We start from the raw sequence: 19,014 nt of genomic DNA, 5'->3' as shown, positions 1-19,014 counted from the left end.
CTCTAAATCCCAGGCAGAACCCTATACTGTGTGTACTTTTTTTTTTTTAAGACTTGTGCTCTCTAAAAACTTGTGAAAGAAGGAACTGGTAAAGAGATCTTCTCTGAAAAAGCCTTTGGGAGATGCTCCAAGTGACTACTGATATTCTATCTGCTTTGAGACGAATGTGGCACAATGCGTCCGGTTGTTCACACAGAGAGAGAAGAAAATCTAATAGAGGCAAATGTTTCAAACCATAGAAAGAAAATCATATTATAATTTAGCAAGAACTGCATATTAAGTTGCAGACTTTTTCAATGAGAAAAGAAAAAGAAAAACTAAAAAGCTAGGAAAATTGTGTACCCTGTATTTTTTTAAGCCATGACATTATTTCACTGGACTCTAAACTAACTGTAGGCTTCAATTGTAAGACTCAATGTAGGCTTCAGTTGTAAATTTAAGAAAAAAATTTAAATAGGTAAATATGGCTATCTCAAGACATATCTTTTCTAAAAATTCACTACTTGAAGAGTTTGTTTTCAAAAGCAGAATGGGAATGGTTAATTTGTTTATATTCACCAGTCTAACAACAGAAATATTTATTGAACCTGACTAGGGTGGGACAGGCTGAGGGGCAGGTGGGGCAGTCTTGGGACCAGGACTAAAGCAAGACATGAGGGCTTATAATCTAGAGACAAAACGAGAAGCTTAGACCCCAGATCACCTTCTGGAGGAGAATGGCTCATATGGGGACTTGCATGCTGGTTCAAACAGTGTGGAGGATAGAGCCGGCCTAAGGCATCACAGAACAAAGATCAGGAAAATGAGAAAAAGGCTACTATAACGTCAGAGAAGAAGAGGATTTGCTGAATTAAAATCCACCAACCAACCGATGCACTCACTCACCCGTCAAATAACCAACAGATAGTATTGAACATCCACTACCAACAAATGGCTCTGGTGGTTGCCACGGAGGAGACCCAGTTCCTGACTCAGAAAAGGAATTGAAATATCAACTCTTTCTTCCAGTGAAAAAGGTCGATCCCTGATGGTTCATTATCTTCTCATTTTACATGACAAATAATAACAAAGAATCTCCCTCTTTCTGCTAATATATGAGTTTTGTTGCTTTCTTTGTTTTTCTGTTGGGATTAACTTTCCTCTTTCAAAGAAATGAAAGTGTGGTTCTTGCTTCCTAAACGCAATGTTATTCCTTCTATACTGCTCCCAAGACTGTTTAAGCTTTGCAAAGTCAAAGAAAGTTAGATGTGGATTATCCTAGACAGAGCAGTATACTGACTCATCAACCATCCTTTGTGGAAGATAACACTTCGTTTTTCCTGGGGGTTGTGGTGATGGGGGCTGTTGGTATAAATACATTTTAGGCTGGAAGTGGCAGAACAGGGAAAAATACATTTTAAAAACTATATATATTTGTCTGGAGCTAAGGATAAAGAAATCAGCTTTAAAAAACATTGTTTCTTGGTTGACTTGTGGGTAAGTCTCTTTCTACCATCTTATCTTTCTTGTCAGCATTCAGAGATTTCAAAAGAAATTCCTGACGGATAGGAACTCCAATCCAGCTATAATTATACCAGTTTTGTTCCTCTTTTTAGGTATTTCCTTCAATGTGGAGGACCAGTTTGATTTGTGGTTGTGGCTTTTATGTACTGGGGAAGGGGGGGCCTTCATGGTCACGAGATAGCTGCTACTCTGGAATAAGTTTAAATTCCAGAACCCCAAACAAACTACACAAAAGGATTGACTCCAGGTAGAAAACAGATCCTGGCCTTCACCAGAGTCTGCAGGGGGTGCCTGAGTCCCGGCTCTGGCTGTCTAGAGAGTTTCTCTAATCTCTGGATGGGCCTTGTCAAATCCATTCACTCATCAAGCTCTATTTCAATCAATCAGCCAACTGGGCATCCACTATAGGCCATGTACTGTACTTCATGTTCATATGACTCCCTTCCCCAATGCAAAGACTAGTGCCTTTGTTTTACAGTTTAAAAAAAAGTTTGTTTTAAATTCCCATTCATATCCATTTATGATAAAGTGAGGCTAATTTCTTTTTTCACTACGTTTAATACAAACTTGACATATCCATCCCCCACCCCCCGAAAGAAAAAAAAAAGGAGTAGGGGAAGGGTGTTAACAGGAATGAGAGAACAGTTCTATGTTTTAATATTTTCATATATGTTGATATATGTCAGCAAGAAGGCCAGATGTATTTCAACCAGCAGGCAACTCCTTCTTCTGAAATAGTAAAAAGCTAAAAATATGAATCATGTCTATCTGTTCTTTATCCTGTTTGCCTGAGACTGGCTACATAGTTTGCCGGGCTCAGTGCAAAATGAAAATTTGGAGCCCCTTGTGGAAATTAATCTCAAGACGGCAACAGCATAGCATTAACCCAAGTTTGGGGCTTTTTTTTTTTTTTTTTTTTAATGCCCTCCGGTACTTAATAAAGTAGGGAAGAGTGGTTACAGCAGGGGTGGAGGTGGAAGGCCCAGACCCTACCCCAGCCATAACCACCATGTGACACTAAATAAAAAAATAGCTGGGCACGGGCAAGGCTGAGGGTGGTGCAGCAAACACTGGCAGCCCAGGAGGGACACGATCCCCCTCCCAAGCGATGCCCACCATCAACCCTGGACCAGTACTGTGATCAGTGAAGGGTGGGGCTCTTGGCTACAGAAGTCCCCGCAGCCACTGAGTGGCCCACTGGACCGTGGAGAAAGGGTGTCTTTGGTATTTGGACCCTTATTTATTGACAGAAACCTGGACCCCTAGCTGGTCCAGTCAGACCCAGATGAAAAAGAGGCCACTGTATCTCAGATTCCTGGATTGTTCTTTTCAAGATCTAAAAGACCAATGGGTCATTGTTACCTGGTTCACCCAGGACAGAGGCCACGAAAGGGTTATTGTCACTTAGTTTTCTGATTGGTTGACTCAGGCTCCTGGACATCAAAGAGTCATTGTTACTTAGGCTCCCAATTGGTCCACCCAGGACCCAACATCAATGAGTCACTATCACTTAGCCTTCTAATTGGTCCATTCAGAGCTTAGGACAAGAATGGTTCCTGCTACCAAGACCTCTGATTGGTCAACAGGAACCCATGGTCAGGACCTGAGGGGCAGGTAGGGCCCTAGAAGCCCCTGGGATGGGAACAGGATTAAGTGCTTAGAGTTGTGTGACTACATAAGTTGCTTGCCCAGGAAACTGGTCTTGTACTTACTATTATATGGCGTGGAGATCCCACATTTCTTATACCCTGCCAACAGCTTAATTTTTAGTGAGCCACATGGCCATGAAGAACTCAACTAGATGATCTCAAGGTAGTAGCCTCCATCAGCTTTCCAAAGCAAGGTCTGGGAAATGTTGGAGAGAGATTAGGATAAATATAGTCAAACAGGCTTTTACTGAGAATTTCTCAGAGCCTTTAATACACTAATATGCATTATGCATTTTCAGGAGGTGCAATATAATATGCAGCATTTCTCAAATTTTTGATGGGTTGGAGACAACTGAAAATACAGGCAAGAATAAGGATGTGATCCCAGAGAGTTAATGAGCTAACTTGTTCTAGAGCTCAGCTCTGTCCTCCACTTCTGACTCATGTATCAGAAACATCTGCAGCAGATGGCCTGCATTCCCGTGGCTGACACTGGGACAACGAATATATATTGCGTAAGGGCCCGTGAAGACACTGCTGGTGGTTTATCCAGTGTCTCTTCTTCTTTGCTTATGGTTCTGATTTGCTCAGGGTTGAAAATACCTAAGTGACATTTGCCCCTGCGGTGGTCATGTGACCTAGTTTTGGCCAAGTGGAAATCTCTAGGGATTTAAAAAGGACAGAGTCAGTGACATGTGTCTTTTGCTCTTTACGCTTCCAAGCTTGCTTTCTGCTTGGAAGTCAGGAAAAATGCTTGTGACTACAGGATCCAAGTTATAATCACGAGGATGAAAGCCACCGGGGTAGTGCAGCAGGAGACCTGAACGATCCTGGCTCCGGGATGGCCTCCTTGAGCAGCTGCACAAGCCCTAAGTGCCTTCTTTGGGCTTCTTGTTACCGAGGAAAACAAACCCCTTTTCGACTAAGCGGCTGTAGTTGGGTTTTCATTCTGTGCAGCCAAACAGAACCCCACCTGGTGGACGGCCTGACGTGCAGCATCCCCTTCCCGCCCTGCTCCTCTGTTTCTTTTCTATCCAGTTGCCCAGGTGGACAACCTGGATGCCATCCTCAATCCCTCCTCGCCTCTACTCCCAGGAGCCGTGACCCCTGTTCCACCTGTGCTGCTGAAGGTGCTCTGGGTACAGCTTTCTGCTCCACAGCCCTGCCCAGCGGAAGCGCAGCCTCTAGCGCCCCTGGGGAGCAAGTTGTGCAGCTTCTGAATTTGACGAGGTCCCAGGCTCACCGTGGTTTCAGAGGCCAGTGTGGCTGGTGACAGATAGGAGGGTACCCCGGTTAGGGATCGCCCCCTGGGTAGACAGATAGGAGGGTACCCCGGTTAGGGATCACCCCCGCCCAGCTCTGCTGAGGGATGCTTTGTGACTGTACTCCTGTTTCATCCTTCCAACCAGGATAGGGTCCCGTGGAGATTCTCGATTAGGCACCATCATTTATCATTAAATTCATATTCTATTGTTTCTTCTCATATCTAGGAGCCCCTGAAACATCATCATAATATCAATCTTTTACTTTCAGGTCCCATATTGTGTTAGGAGGGGGAGTGGCAGAAGTTTGAGAGTCATAGGCACCTGGAGCTTTAGGCGCTTGTTTCCAAGTAGTAGCTGCCACGTTGGATCGATTCCCAAGTCCTTTTGTTTTACCTCCTTCACTCTGTTCCGGTTGGTCCATTTCTCTACATCCCCATTGGTGTTACTCCACCCAGGACACCTCAACACTTGCATGAATTATCTATGTGCTTCCTCGTTGCTTCTAATGGCTCTCCCGGCACCCAGGATTTCTTCCTTTCAACCCATTTCCCCCGCTGCATTCCCAGTGATCCTATCTGCTCCTGTCACTCCCTACTTCCAATGATGGAGTTTCTCCACTGCTTGAAGACCAGGCTCCCTTGCCTTCAATGCAATGGCCTTCATGGAAAGGCCTCTTCCTACCGCTTCAGTTCTCACCGACGTTCTTTACTCGCTACACTGCGGTCCCCCTGAACAATTTATGTCAGTGACGCTATGCTCTCTTGCATCTCCAAGACCTTGCCAATACTGCTTTCTTCTCTCTCACATCTTCACCTTCTCCCTGCTCCCCTTCGTTTCCTAATTCTTACTCATCCTCCAGATTCCTGTTCAGGAGCCACTTCCTGTAGGAGGTCATCTCCGAGCTTCAAGTCACAGTGACCTTCTGCCCTGTGGACTCCCAGAGCACGTGTCCCTGCATCAGAGCATGTGTCCCTGCATCAGAGCACGGCCTGTAGTAGTTATCTCTTACTGCTTCCATGTAAGTTAAGTGAGATAGTGCATGTGATTTCCTGTGTTTCAACGAATGGAACACAGTAATTACTCAATGAATGATTTTATTACTGTGCTAACTGTCTGTAAACCATCAGCTCGTGTCTTCATTCAGAACAGCTTTAGTACCTGGTCTGTGCAGAAAACGTAATACATACTCAAAAAGCACTTGCTAATGGTTAGAAGGAATGTGTGTTATTCCCACACCGCATTGTCCCTCATTTTTAAAGGGGTTTAATTCTATTTCAAAACAGAATTGAGTCTTTTTTTGAACTAAGTGGTCTGTCAAGAGCTTCACATATGTCAACTCATTTAATTTTCGTAACCACTCTAAGAGGTAGTTGTCATTCTTATTTTATAGGTAAGAAAATGATGTCATAGCCACAGCAATAATAAAGAGCAGAACTCTGACTCAAATGCAGGACTGGCTGACTCCAAAGGTGTTAAATATTTGTCACCAGAAAAAGAAACCCTCCCTCAGGTTCTATCCTGAAGGAAAGGATGGACACACGTATAGGAGGCCAATCATGCCCGTATGGGTGGCGTTTCTAAGCTTCTGCTGGGCGTCTGTGTAGCCTCGGGGGCAGTTATGAAGAGGTCTGTGGCTCACTTCCTCATGGGTTGAGTTTGTGAGTCTTTGAGAGGATGTTTGTTCAAGGCATAGGTGTTGGGGTATGTGGATGTACATACACCTGGATGCCTGGTACCCTGCTGGATACCTGCATCGTAAGCAAGCACCTCTCTAGCTCAGGTTGATGGAGCACCTGCACACAGAGCCTTTACAGAAGGACTGGAAAAGCCTAAACACACATCACAAGAGGAGCCTGTTTGCAGGACTGGCTGTATAATCAGAGAGTTCAGGAGCTCCATGTTGTGCTGAGAAGCAGGAAGTGAACCTGTGGCCGTGGCCAGCTGGGTGCGGTGCCAGGGCTGGGAATCAGAGAGTAACTGTGTGTTGGTCAACCTTGGAGCACATGAGACACACTTTCCTCCAGACATACTGAGAACATCACTTAGGGACATGCCAGAGGGTGAGGGGCTGGCTGATCAATATTTTATTGACACTAAAAGTAAGTTCGAACCTGTCTTTAGCATTCATACAGCCAGGATTGGAAAAGCAAATTATTACTGTTTGGGAATGACGGGAGGTATGCCGCCCAAATTACTTCAATTAATGAACCCAGAGAACTGCACACCAGCCGCCCTGGCTTCTTCCATCTGCCTGTGAGATCAGTCCAGTCTCTCCAGCGTTGTTTGCCTGCTGGATCACTTTGGCTGTTCACAAGGACATATTTACGAAACTCAGGTTAGAGAATGTTTTCAGGCATCATAATGAGCTAACTGGAGATAGAGCAAAAAGAGGGTTCAGGGAAATGTGAAATTTAGGCTAAGTCTGGGTTAAGATCTAAGAAGTCCCAGGAAAAGAGGTGCGAGAAGAAACCCAGACTGGGGGGAGACAGGAGGTGGGGTCCCTACTGGGAATACTGAGACCTACAGTGGTTGGTGAGGACAGTAGCTGAGTTAGGGGATAAACGAGTCTGGTAGTGGGACCTGGAACTTGAGTATTGGGGTTGCTGAGGGCACGCTGGTGTCAAATCCTCAACTCTAGCAACAGCTGCTGATTTCCTTATAAACTTCCTGCCCCCAAATGTCACCCTGACGCTGGGTGACAGTCAGGAGGGACAAAGCCTATGGATGGAAGAGGGATACTCTAGAAATGGCCAATACTGGCAACATGCCAAGGCAAAAAAACAACAAAAATAAACGAGACCTCTCTCAAAGAAGTTGTCCACGTTTAAATAATAGCGCACCTAATAGTTAACTGAAGAAGGAAATGTGTACTTCATTTCCCCAGGCCATATTTCAAAATGTTCTTTTGCAGTTAGTTTCTGTGAAAGATAAGTTATCTCAACCTTCCAAATAAACTATCAATTATTAACTGATCCACGGATCCCAGTACCTTGAGTTACTGTAGTAGTGGCGTCTCTGCAGGTTGCCTTTTCCTTCTGCCGACACAAATAACTCCCACACCTTTCTATCATCCAGGATGATTAACATACAGAAATCTTACTTCTTCAAAATGTGCCCCAGATCACTGGCGTACACAGAATGTACCATACTTACCTGTTCTTATCCGATCTCAGTGATTAGTGAGACCCGTGAAAAAATGGGATTGTACAAAGAGTGGACCCCGGGCTGCACGGACAGTGTTCTGCACCTCGTGAGCTGGTTGTCTATCCTGGTTTCAGTTTTGCTTCAATGATAATTTACATGGCTAGACTTTTCCAGATTTAGAGGGGGGCCGCTAGGCTGCACATGCAGGACCAGCATATTCTACAGTCTTCACAGAGGCAAGGAACCAAAAGTGAGGGCCTTTGTGTGTAGGACGGGGTAACCTAGACAGAAACACGGAGCCAGGATAGCCAAGCATTTGACAATGTGAAGAAGTCCCATTTCTCCACAGGATTCACTTATCACTGAAATGTGATAGAAACGGGTAAGCGTGGCTATGGGAAAACTTTAACTGGCAATTACACTGTTTCAAGATGGCAACTTAAACTAAAACTGAAATTACTGGTAGTTTACTGGATTTGTAAAATCAGTCACCGCCTTAAAAGTTGAAAAAGAGACTTCCTTTACTTTGTCAATAATTATGCTACACCGACAGTAGTAAAAAGCACAGAGAATGAAGCGTGAACATATTCATGCCCAAACCGAAGTCTGAGATTCTCTTCGTTAGAATTCATCTTTCCTTTGTTCTTCAGGATCAATTAGGTAGGTTCATGGTTTGAGTGTTAAGGTGAAGGAGGCTTAAAGGAGATGTACTTTCTCAAAAGTCAACTTTAGTGTAATGTCAGCTTTACACTAAAGTCAACTTTAGTGTAATGATACTTGATAGATTTTGGTTTTGGTTGAGGGTGTTTTGTTGCTCAAAACCAATCAATGGAAAAAAAAAAAAAAACACGAAGTACAACTTCCTGTATGTAAGAGCTTCAGATTTGCACCATTCACTTTCAAAATTCCAGAGACTCAGGGCCAAGAAGGAGCGAGGTTTCTGACAGGTCAGTTTTGCGCTTTGAATATTCCTTTGCCCTCTTCCCGTGGAAATGTGGCTTGAAAAAATTGTACAGTGCCCCACTTTCAAATCCCTTACCTTTTTTGAGCCACTTCTTTCTGTTTATATAACTTCAGGATTTGAATGCCTTTGGCTAACTAAGGAAGGTGGAAAAGTGACTGATGGGAAGAGAGAGACCCCCAGTACAGCTGGATTTAAAATTTTACTCTGCTCTGATCCTCGACTGGAGTAATCCTTGGGTAGTTATTAGCTGGTTGGAAAAGCCTGGCACCCTGTGGCCATGTTTAGTACTACAGCTGCTTCTCTCCCAAGGTGCCCCAGTTTATACACTTCCTAGGGGCTACCCTGGATACAGTGGGATGAAAGGCGTGTATGCTATGCCTGGATTTTTTGGGAGGATTTTTACAAATTGAATTATAGTTGATTTACAATTTTCATGTGTACAGCAAATTGATTCAGTGATATACATACGTTATATATATGTGTGTGTTCTTTTTCAGATTCTTTTCCATTAAAGGTTATTACAAGATATTGAATATAATTCTCTGTGCTACACAGTGGGTCCGTGTTATTTATTTTATATAGATTAGTGTGTATCTGTTAACCCCAAATTCCTCATTTATTACCCCCTGCCTCCTTTCCCCTTTGGTAACCATTGTTTGTTTTCTGCATCTGTGAGTCTGTTTGTGTTTTGTAAATAAGTTCATTTGTATCATATTTTTTGGTTCCACATATAAGTGATATATGATGTTTGTCTTTCTCTGTCTGACGGACTTCACTTAGTATATGATCTAGATCCATCATGTTGCTGCAAATGGCATTATTTCATTCTCTGTTAAGGCTGAGTAATATACCATTGTATATTTGTACTGCATCTTCTTTATCCATTCATCTGTTGATGGACATTTAGTTTTGGATTTTTTTTTCTTTTACGTTTTTTCATCTTACACCTGTCTCAGTATCTCCACTGAGTCATAGTTTTTGATCAAAAAGCAGGTGACATGCACAGAGCATCCATTTTACAAGCAGGAGAGGTTTCTTTTCTTTCCAGCTAACACTGACTGGGGAACATCAGCTCCTATTTTAGGCTTAGAAGAAAGAGAAGTTGGAGGACCAGGGTAGGGCATTCCATGTGCTTAAAAAAACCTGATTAAATGTTATTTTTATTTTTTAAACTTTTAATTATTTTATTAAAAAAACTTTTGCTCTTTATTATTTTTTAAATATTTATTTATTTATGTATTTGCGCCGGGTCTTAGTTGTGGTAGGCGGGCTCCTTAGTTGTGACATGTGAATTCTTACTTGCAGCATGCATGTGGGATCTAGTTCCCTGACCAGGGATTGAACCCCGGCCCCCTGCATTGGGAGCACAGAGTCTTACCCACTGCGTCACTAGAGAAGTCCTTAAATGTTATTTTAGAAGTTAAAAGTTGAGGAAATTGGGAGACAAGGTTGTCGTGGAACGAGTACAAAATGGGGAAACGAGATTTTATTTCTAGCTTTGGTTCTGTCACAGACTTTGTGTGATCCCAGTGAGGTCATTTAACCTCCATGGGTTTCATTCCAATAAAGTTAAGAGATTGGACCAGATCATTTCCAGGGTTCCCTCTGGCTCTAAACTTCTGTGATCTGCCCATGGATGCTATTTCCTGTGCCCTGCACAATATCTCCTTGCCAGCTGTGCTTCTGAGCACGCAAACTCTTTCTTATCTTTACCCATCACTGCTTCTGGTCCTGAGATCACTCTTAGCTTAGGTCATTCAACCATATCTACTAGTCTTCAATTGCCTGTGTCTTTTAGAGCCAATATTTGAGTCAACCTCCAGAAACACACTGATCTTTTCTAGTTCACTTTATATTCATTAAAGAACTGAACTCATTGCCTTCATTAAACTGTTAGAAGAAAAATTTATTCATTGGCAAATGTTGCAAACTCGATCTGGAATCTCTAAACAGGTTCATATCTTACTCTCTTTTAGTCTTAGATATTTTATGATGAATCCAGATTTCACTGGTCATTCTTTTGACTTTACTTCATTGTTATCATGCAGCTGCAGGGCCTTGATCTTGATGGCATGAAGACTGGCCGCCATCAGGAACGTGATGGCATCATGCCGTCATTCAGTAGAATCTTAAGTAGCATTCCTTTTGAAGATATGACAGCGAAGACATAAGCCCTGATACCAAAGACTTATAGCTTACAAGGGTAGCCAGAGAGCTGTCAGCACAGAGATGTGAAACCAAATCAGCTTGGGGGATGACACTTGGTGAATCCTGAAGGATGCCTATGAGTACCTAAGCAAGGAGGGGCTGAGGTGGGAGAGGGGATTGCTTGAGGGAAAATTCATTTCAGTGCAATTTACCCACCACCTACTGACTGTTTTCAATGATTTGGCTTTTTCTAACCTCAGATAGGTAGGATTTGGAGGATATTTGATTCTATGTATTTCTTTTAAAAAATTTTATTTATTTTAAATTAGTTTCATGAAAGTATAGTTGATTAACAATGTTGTGTTTATTTCTGCTGTACAGCAAAATGAGTCAGTTATACATATATATACATTTTTCATATTTTCCATTATGGTTTATCAGGATATTGAATATAGTTCCCTGTGCTATACAACAGGACCTTGTTGTTTATCCATTCTCTATATAATAGTTTGCATCTGCTAATCCCAAACTCCCAATCCACTCCTTCCCCCTACTCTTGGCAACCACAAGTCTGTTCTCTATGTCTGTGAGTCTTCTAACTCAATATATTTCTAAACTCAAATTTACTTGGCAATATCCAATTTGGGGGAGTCATATGTCCTAGTGTATATCTGATGTAAGTACTTCTAGAACCTTGTGGTAGGTCCTTGGACGTTTTAGCCCAGTCACATCAACCCTATAGTTTTGTCCAGTGCACATCCCTGAAATCAGGAAAGTGGCCACCTGTGGGTATAGTCACAGGTTTTATCCCTGTGAAATAGGGCAGAAGGGTTGAAGGTTTCAGTATAACATGGAATGAATGATTTAGGGATGCTTTGTCTAGCAAAAGAAGGCAGGAAGATTTTTCGGTGATTGTGAAGCTGGGGAGATCCTAGCCAGGCAAGGACTTAAGATCTCATTGTCCTCCCTGCCCTTCAACCCTCCCCTGAACCGCTCAGTAAGACAGTTTGAAGCTACTTCATGCTATTTTGAGTACAATAAAAGCTTAACCAGCCGCCACTTGCCAACTTCTCTGTAAAACTGGTGGACGCTGCAGCGTGCTGCACGCTCATGACTTCCTCTAAAACCCTCTACCACATCTACTCACTGTGATGCTAATTGTAATTACAGAAATTAAACTATATATAAGCCAGAGATACGAATTTCTATTGTCCTTTTTTTCTGTACAAACATGTATTTTTATTAAAACTAAAAAATTTTTTTTATTGAAGTATAGTTGATTTACAATGTTGCATTAGTTTCAGGTATACAGTAAAGTGATTCAGTTATCTATCTACCTATCTATATTTTTTCAGATTCTTTTCCGTTATAGGTTATTACAAGATATTGAACGTAGTTCCCTGTGCTGTACTGTAGGTCCTTGTTGTTTATTTTATATACAGTAGTGTGTATATGTTAATCCCAACCTCCTCATTTATCCCCTCCCCCATTATTAGTTTTTTAAAGCTCACTAGTCCATCTATATTTCTTTTGTCCTAACTCCTGACCACACAGGTACTAGATTCTCTTTGGTTGCCACCAGGTTACCTGGTTCCCAGCTTCTTCCACTTTCGATAACCACAGTCTTCAGTCTCTTGTTAACATGGAGTGAGCTTGCAGTCTTCAGAAACCCTTCAGACAAGTTCTCTTCTCCTACATGAGGATGGGAAAGAGAGGTTCTAGAAAACCACACAGGGTTCCAACTCACTGAGGAACGATTGCAAGAAGAGCAACTTTTAAAATTTCTTTATTTATAGACATTTCAGAACCATTTAAATCAACAACGAATTTTTTTAGACAAAACATACCATGTTTATCTTGAGGTACACATTGGGCCCATAGACAATGCTCTGGAAATAATGCAACTGTTAACTGGTAGTTAACAACCCCACTTTTCCAAGCAAAGAAACTGTAAAGATGGTTACAAAAGTCTTTGAAAAGAATATACCATTTTCATTTAAGTCAAGGAAAACTCCCCAATTTTTGACTAATTGAATTCAACTTTTAGGCTTAGCTTAAGCAATATTTTAAATGGAGCTTAATATGAAAATGGGAGAAGAGGTTTATAGCTAAGAAATGATCTGAGCCCTACTACATGAAATTGTAAACAAAGGAAATTCATCATCTGATAAGCTCATTACAAAACTCATAGCCTAAAAATTAGACAGAGCAGCAAAATTACAGAAGATATTTGTATATACTTTTAACAGAAATCACGTTTACCCTTTGTTTCTAGCTTTCACAATGAGACAAATTTTAAAACACCAAGTTCTGAAGACTAAACGATGTGATTGGACAAGAAGTGGTCATAAGAATTCCACACTATTACAGTCCCACAGTATAAAAATCCTACTTTCCATCATTTGCACTCTGGGCATCTTACTTTTCTTGCCCTAGCAGCCTGGTGCCATTGTATTCCTAGAAAATTGGGATTAATGGTCATAGTTTCTGAAAGTCTTGTGTGTCCAACAGCAGATTTCACTTTTCTGAGGGACTGAAGTTGAAATTTTCTTTGAATCGTTCACAGTGGTCTTTGGAGACCTGTGTTTTTTTCAGTTTGTTATTCCAAATGTTAAGCTCATACTCTTTAGGCATGATGAGTAGTGATTTGTGATACAGTGTGTTTGGAAAATGAAGAGCCCTCTATTCATCCACCCTCACCCCCTGAACTTCTCGAGGAGTCGTGTGCACGGTGTGCAGGTGCTTCTGGAATGTCGGCAGAGGGTATTTACCCACGTCTGAAAACAGTTGGAATGGACAGTCATAATATTTCCCTGTAAGATTGTTTTATTTCTACGTGAAACAAGAATAAACACTGCAATTTAGCCGAGTGGGCAGCTCGCTGCAACTCCATAAATGTGAATGTTCTATGTGGGTTGAAAGGGTCTAAATGTAAATTTCACAGCTCATAAAGTTGAGCAGCTCAACTTAAAAGAGAGAGAACGTGCAGGCGTTGATGCGATTCTGAGAAAGAATTGATCTGTGTTTCAGTGCTCCGTCCCAACATGAATCAGGCCCACGTTTTACATTTTAGCTGCTTGGTTTGGTTTATTGCTGTATTTCTTAAGGGGGTCACGATGGTTTTGGCCATGCATTTAAGGAATCCAAGAAAGAGTCCCGTTTGGACACTCTCCCCCAAGCACAGGGGTCAGTGCACAGATTGCAGGGAACCTGCCAGAAGATGTCCTCAGTCTTGACCTGGTTGGTTAGAAAAGGTTCTGCATGTGGGGATCTCTATACACTGCTTTTCACTGCAAAAAATCGCAGCTCAGAAGGGAAGGGCTGTTTCCTTCCTACCCCTGTTCTGCATTCCTTGTCTTGATTCTCTCTGGCTATGCGTGCCTTGTCTAGTAAGGGCGCCATGTGGCTTTACAGATACCAGAAGATACTTACTGCCAATTAAAAAAAAAAAAAAATCCAATCAGTAGAAAAGAACACTAGTCAGTGGGAGTCAGAGATACCTGCTGCCTCCAATGCTTTCCAAGTTTCAATGGTCTTGTAGTTTTTCTTTTATACCCCGTTGATAGAAGCTGCCATTTCTTCCTTCTGTGGGTTCTTGAGGGTCAGGGCACACTTAACTCTCCATCCATCCAACTGCCAGGAGAGCTCATGTCTCTCTTGCACGTACCCAGTCTCAACAACTGTGGTTTTAAACATAAACCTTATGAGTTCCAAGAGGGCAGGAACTGTGTCTTTTTATCAGCCTGTCAAGTCATACTAGCATAGTGCCCGGCACACAGATGATGCTGTGAATTTTGAGTATGTGAATGAAAGGCCATAGTCCCTGCCCTCAAGGAGTCTCTATGTTGCCGTCGATATAAACTCAACGTACATATGCCAAGACAAAAAACAAAAAGGACTTTGTGTCGAGGTTTTGCAAAAGAAAAAAAAAAAACAAACAAAAAGAAAAAAAAGATAAAAGGAATCAGTTGTTTATGTGGGGCAACTGTCATAGTAAACTCAAACCCACTCATTCCTCCCTCTTGAACTGAGAAAAGCATACAAGCACTAAGGATTCACGAACGGATTCAGCAGGGTTTTGCCAAAGAAAACTTGCAACGTTTCAACGTCATCCTTTGTTTTTATTTTAAAGGCAAGTTCTGAGAGGTTAACTTTACCTAGGGAGTTGCCCCTCACACAGAAGGATGCTTTCTCAACATGAAAGTCATGGAGGCGCTGCATGTCATCTGAGTGCAGTACTAGAAGCTTCTATATAAACTTGTCAGTTACTTTTGAAGAGGTGCTACAGTTTGATAGATTCTACAGGGTACTCTTTTATGGGGCACTTTTAACCTAGAGTATTTGCATTTTGGGAGACATGTTGGGGGGAAAATCCTTTTTTTTAAAAAAAAGAGATTTAAGATGGAAAATGAGAAAAGGTATCAATTCACCCCAATTCTAAACAATGAGATGGATTAAAAATATCTTGAATGCCAAGAAATGAAGCCATATATTGAACAGGTCTGCAAAACTAGACTGGTGGGTCTTGTCTTCCCATTTGTGTATTTATTCTGATGAGCAAGAAGAGTGGATAATAACATACAAGCCAGTCCTGCAAGTCACACTGACACCTGGGTGGCTGTCTGCCCATCTCGAATGTGGGGACAGACTCTGGGGGAGACAGGGCTAGGGACGATATGCTGCTCGGAGAACAAAAACTTTTCTAAGATTTATATTCCTTCAAAAAGTCAAGAATTATGTTGATGCCATTATATTTTGGAGTATTTATTCACGTTTGGCAAAAACTGTCAGACTGGGTCCTGGGATTGTTGGAATGAAAGTACGGTAATCATGTATTTTCTTTGGAAGAGAGGAAAGATTTCTGAACTAAACAAGTACTCTTATTGATACTTTAAAAAATGATGCAACAGATGTAGCACATATCAAAGCAGAGGATGGTATGTCTGATTTCTGAGCTCTCCTAAAGCATGTTGAGAACACCTGACACGCTCTGAGAAATGCTCTCCAGACCCCTCATCACCACATACCAGGAGAATAAGACCCTCACACCCGAGAAGAATTATCACTCGACAGAAATGGTCATTTCCCCAGACACTGATCAGCACGGGAGTATTCTATGTAAAACCCAGCCTGTAATAGGTTTAAAATCAAACTTAATTCTTCAATACAGACTCCCTACTGATTTGTTCCAAGTTTTCTGTGATGGAGCCTGATAAGACTGAGCTTCGAGGGACAGGGTTCTGAGAATCTTTGGAATCATTCTGTCCCATTTCCTAAGAGAGTTGACTTAGTTAACGGCCCCAAACTGCAATGGATATTTGAAAGTGAACAGATGTTATCTAAAAGATCAGACTCATACTGATGTTTAAAACATACATTTGTATTGTGTAAATATACATATACGTATATATTCTGGTCTTCTTTATCTCTGCTCAGTAAAATTAGCAGCAGTTACAGATAAATTATTGTGGTCATGATTTATTATTTCTAAGGACATCATAGATCCTCTCTACTAGCACATGACTTTTGTAAAATGCCTTTTGATAAAAAGATCCCCACCAAGCACATAACACTGCAGTGTCATTTCGTATCACTAACATTTTCAGGCACAAGAGTAAAACAATTAGCACTGAGCAATCCGAACGACAGAGCACAGAATAAATTGTCTAAAGTTGATTCTCCCAAAGGAGGGAATTGTTCAAAGGTGTTTTTTTTTTTTTTTTTTAAAGATTCTTATGTCTTTCAGCTTTGGCTATTTTGTAAATAAATATCACAACTTCTCGCATAAACCTACTTGGGTAACAGTTATTTCTCTGAGCATGCCTTTTGTCTTTTAGCAGCTGTTGAGTGTTGAGTGATGTACAAGGCACACCTCTAAGTGTTCTGTACAGCATTTTTATTGATGTACAAAATAGCCTGTTCACCATTCAAAATCATAATCTGCATAGTAAGAGTTTTCTCTTATCCCTATTTACAGAGAAAGTTTTTAGTGCAAAAAAAATGTGAAACTGTGTCCCAGCCCTCCCCTTCTAGAACACACATTTATCTGTTTTGTTCAATGCTACCTGGGGTTATTTGGCTATATTTTGGGCCTCCAGCCGTTAATGAATTGCAGGATTTTCTTCACCTGCAGTTTGCTCAGTTTGAAATCCTCGGAGAGGATTTCTTCCGTGAGCTGAACAAGCAAGTTTCCGTCAATCTTTTCGGTCACAAAGAATGCTATGACGTCCTCGGACAACCCTATGAACCGCAGGGACTTGGACACTTCCTCTATGGAGAGTCCCGACAGGTCGGCAGGTGGCTGCCACGGGGACCCGTCACCACAGGAGCGGGGGGCCAGCTGGAGGTGGAGGGGTGACGAGAAGGGGTAAGACATGGAGAAGATGTCCTGCGTGCCCTTCTGAACAAAGTACGGGTCCTCGGAGAGGTCCGGCGACCCAGACTCGGGGGCTTCCTCAGCACCATCGATTTGCAGAGGCAAAGGTAGGGTGTCGAGGGCGGCTTTCTCTTCCACTGGCCTCGGGGCCCTGGGAGGCAAGGCGGGGCACGAGATGCTCTGCTTGGCGGGGGCTGCAGTCAGGGTCTTCCCGCCCGTGCTCTCCAGAGAGTAGCTGGCCGACTTGGGACACCCCGGGGCACTACCGCCGGGCTCCGTGGGCCCGGGCCCGGGTGGGCTGGCCGCCAGCTCGTGGCCGTCGAGGTCGAAGGCTGCCGGGCAGTTTCTCTTGGGCGTGCCCGGCGTCTTCTGTCGGGGGTAACTGTAACTCCTGCTCGGATCCAGCAGGAAGTCGCTCCTGGTCTGGGTCTCTGACACTCCCGAATAATGATTAGGCCATGAGAGCCTGGAGGACAGAGCTTCAGCAGTGGGACTGCCAAACGGGGACTTGGGGTCCATGGAATCTGCTTTCAGTCGGTTACACGGGTAGCAGGAAACGGGAGCGCTTTCAGGAGGACTCGTGTCACTTTTAGTAATGCTGCTTAAAAGCCAAACACAGAGAGAGAGAGAGAGAGAGATGAGTGGAAAAAAAAGAAAAGTAAAACATCCAGCCTATCCTTATCCCATTGATGTCACTTCTGAGTAGAAAAATGTAGTTAGGCAACAAATATTATATTTCTTATCGTAAAGTACCTGCTTAACCTCATTGGGCTTTTTTTTTTTTTTTTTTAAAGAATCTTTAAATTACTAAAATACATCAGTAACTATGGATATGAAGATACTCATTTACTATGCTATAGCAGAGATGGCAAATATATTATTTTTTTAACAAGAAAATCATTGTTAGTGGGTGCCTGGATCTTTGTGATGAGAAAAATCTTTAGCCTTGTTTGGGCTTATCACTAACAGGTGCTGTGATTGATTAGTGATGTCTGCAGTGGGCAAGGGTGGAGTGAGAGAGCAGTAAATGAGTGTCTCATGCTTGTCATTCTTGGGCTACAGTGACAGGACTACATCACCACCACTGATGACCTTATATCCATCCAAGAGTCTGAGGCTGGAAGAAATGTTTCGAATAAAATCCTTATTCTTGCCTTGGTTTCCGCACAATTGAGTAACATCACCATAAAGATTTAAATGTCCAGGGAACAAAAAAGTACCTGCCAAGGAGAGCTACTTTAACCTGTCACATGTGATCACACTCAGCTCTGGGGCTCTATCTTAAGAGTGACCGTGAAACCAGAGTGTGCTCAGAGGTGGGTGATGGGGGGACAGCAGGTGGGACCGAGGCTGCCTCTTGGAGGAGACTTACACCTTGGCTGACCTCATGGTTTCACAGCCTGATCAAGAGAGGTCGGGTGGACCTACATTTGTTTCTTTAGACCTAAGAAACAGTTGAAGGTTACATGGAGATAGATTTCAACTGCATATAATGAAAGATCTCTAAAAAAACTTATTGGCATGTGCCAACCATGGAATGAGCTGCAGTGCAAAAGAATGAGCTCACGGCACTGGGAGGATCCAGATGGAAGTGTAAGACTGCTTTACAGTGATGGTCAGGGACTCTAGCACTGGGTGGAATTCAGAGTAGACGGCCGACAGGACCCCTGCCGTTCCGGGTCCTCCTCGAGGGTGCTGTCTGCGTGTGTTGAAGTCAAAGCGGAGACACGTAGATGCCAGCCTTAACCACTGAACCCCTCACAGACTCAGCATCTTCCTAGGTCACTGGCTCTTCCATCCTAGCTCAGAACCAACAGGGCCCCATCATGCTCATCCAGTTAAAAAAAAAATTTTTTTTTTTCTTTTTTTAAAAGAAAACTTCTCTCCTACCACCCTGCCCAGGGGATGGCTCCTTGACACGGTTCTCAAGGATCGGGGACCTGGTTGATGAGGGAACCATGTGGA

The 19,014-nt window shown here is 42.6% G+C and overlaps 1 protein-coding gene and 1 long non-coding RNA gene across 4 annotated transcripts in view; one reads left to right on the top strand and one right to left on the bottom strand.

The window, feature by feature from the left end:
• Positions 1 to 19,014, top strand: part of LOC307197455 — a 49,394-nt gene that overhangs the window by 11,071 nt on the left and 19,309 nt on the right. The gene's annotated exons all lie outside the window — the stretch shown is intronic.
• Positions 12,200 to 19,014, bottom strand: part of GAREM1 (GRB2 associated regulator of MAPK1 subtype 1) — a 209,143-nt gene continuing 202,328 nt past the window's right edge. For all 3 annotated transcript variants that reach the window (XM_079943353.1, XM_079943354.1, XM_079943355.1), the window contains one exon: positions 12,200 to 17,647. In XM_079943353.1, the coding sequence (XP_079799479.1) occupies positions 16,753 to 17,647 (895 nt within the window). In that variant the 3' untranslated portion in view covers positions 12,200 to 16,752. The remainder of the gene's footprint in view (positions 17,648 to 19,014) is intronic.

This window comes from Stenella coeruleoalba (genome assembly GCF_951394435.1).
Source record: "Stenella coeruleoalba genome assembly, chromosome: 14".
NCBI lineage: Eukaryota > Metazoa > Chordata > Mammalia > Artiodactyla > Delphinidae > Stenella > Stenella coeruleoalba.
This window is presented reverse-complemented; position numbering and strand designations above follow the sequence as displayed.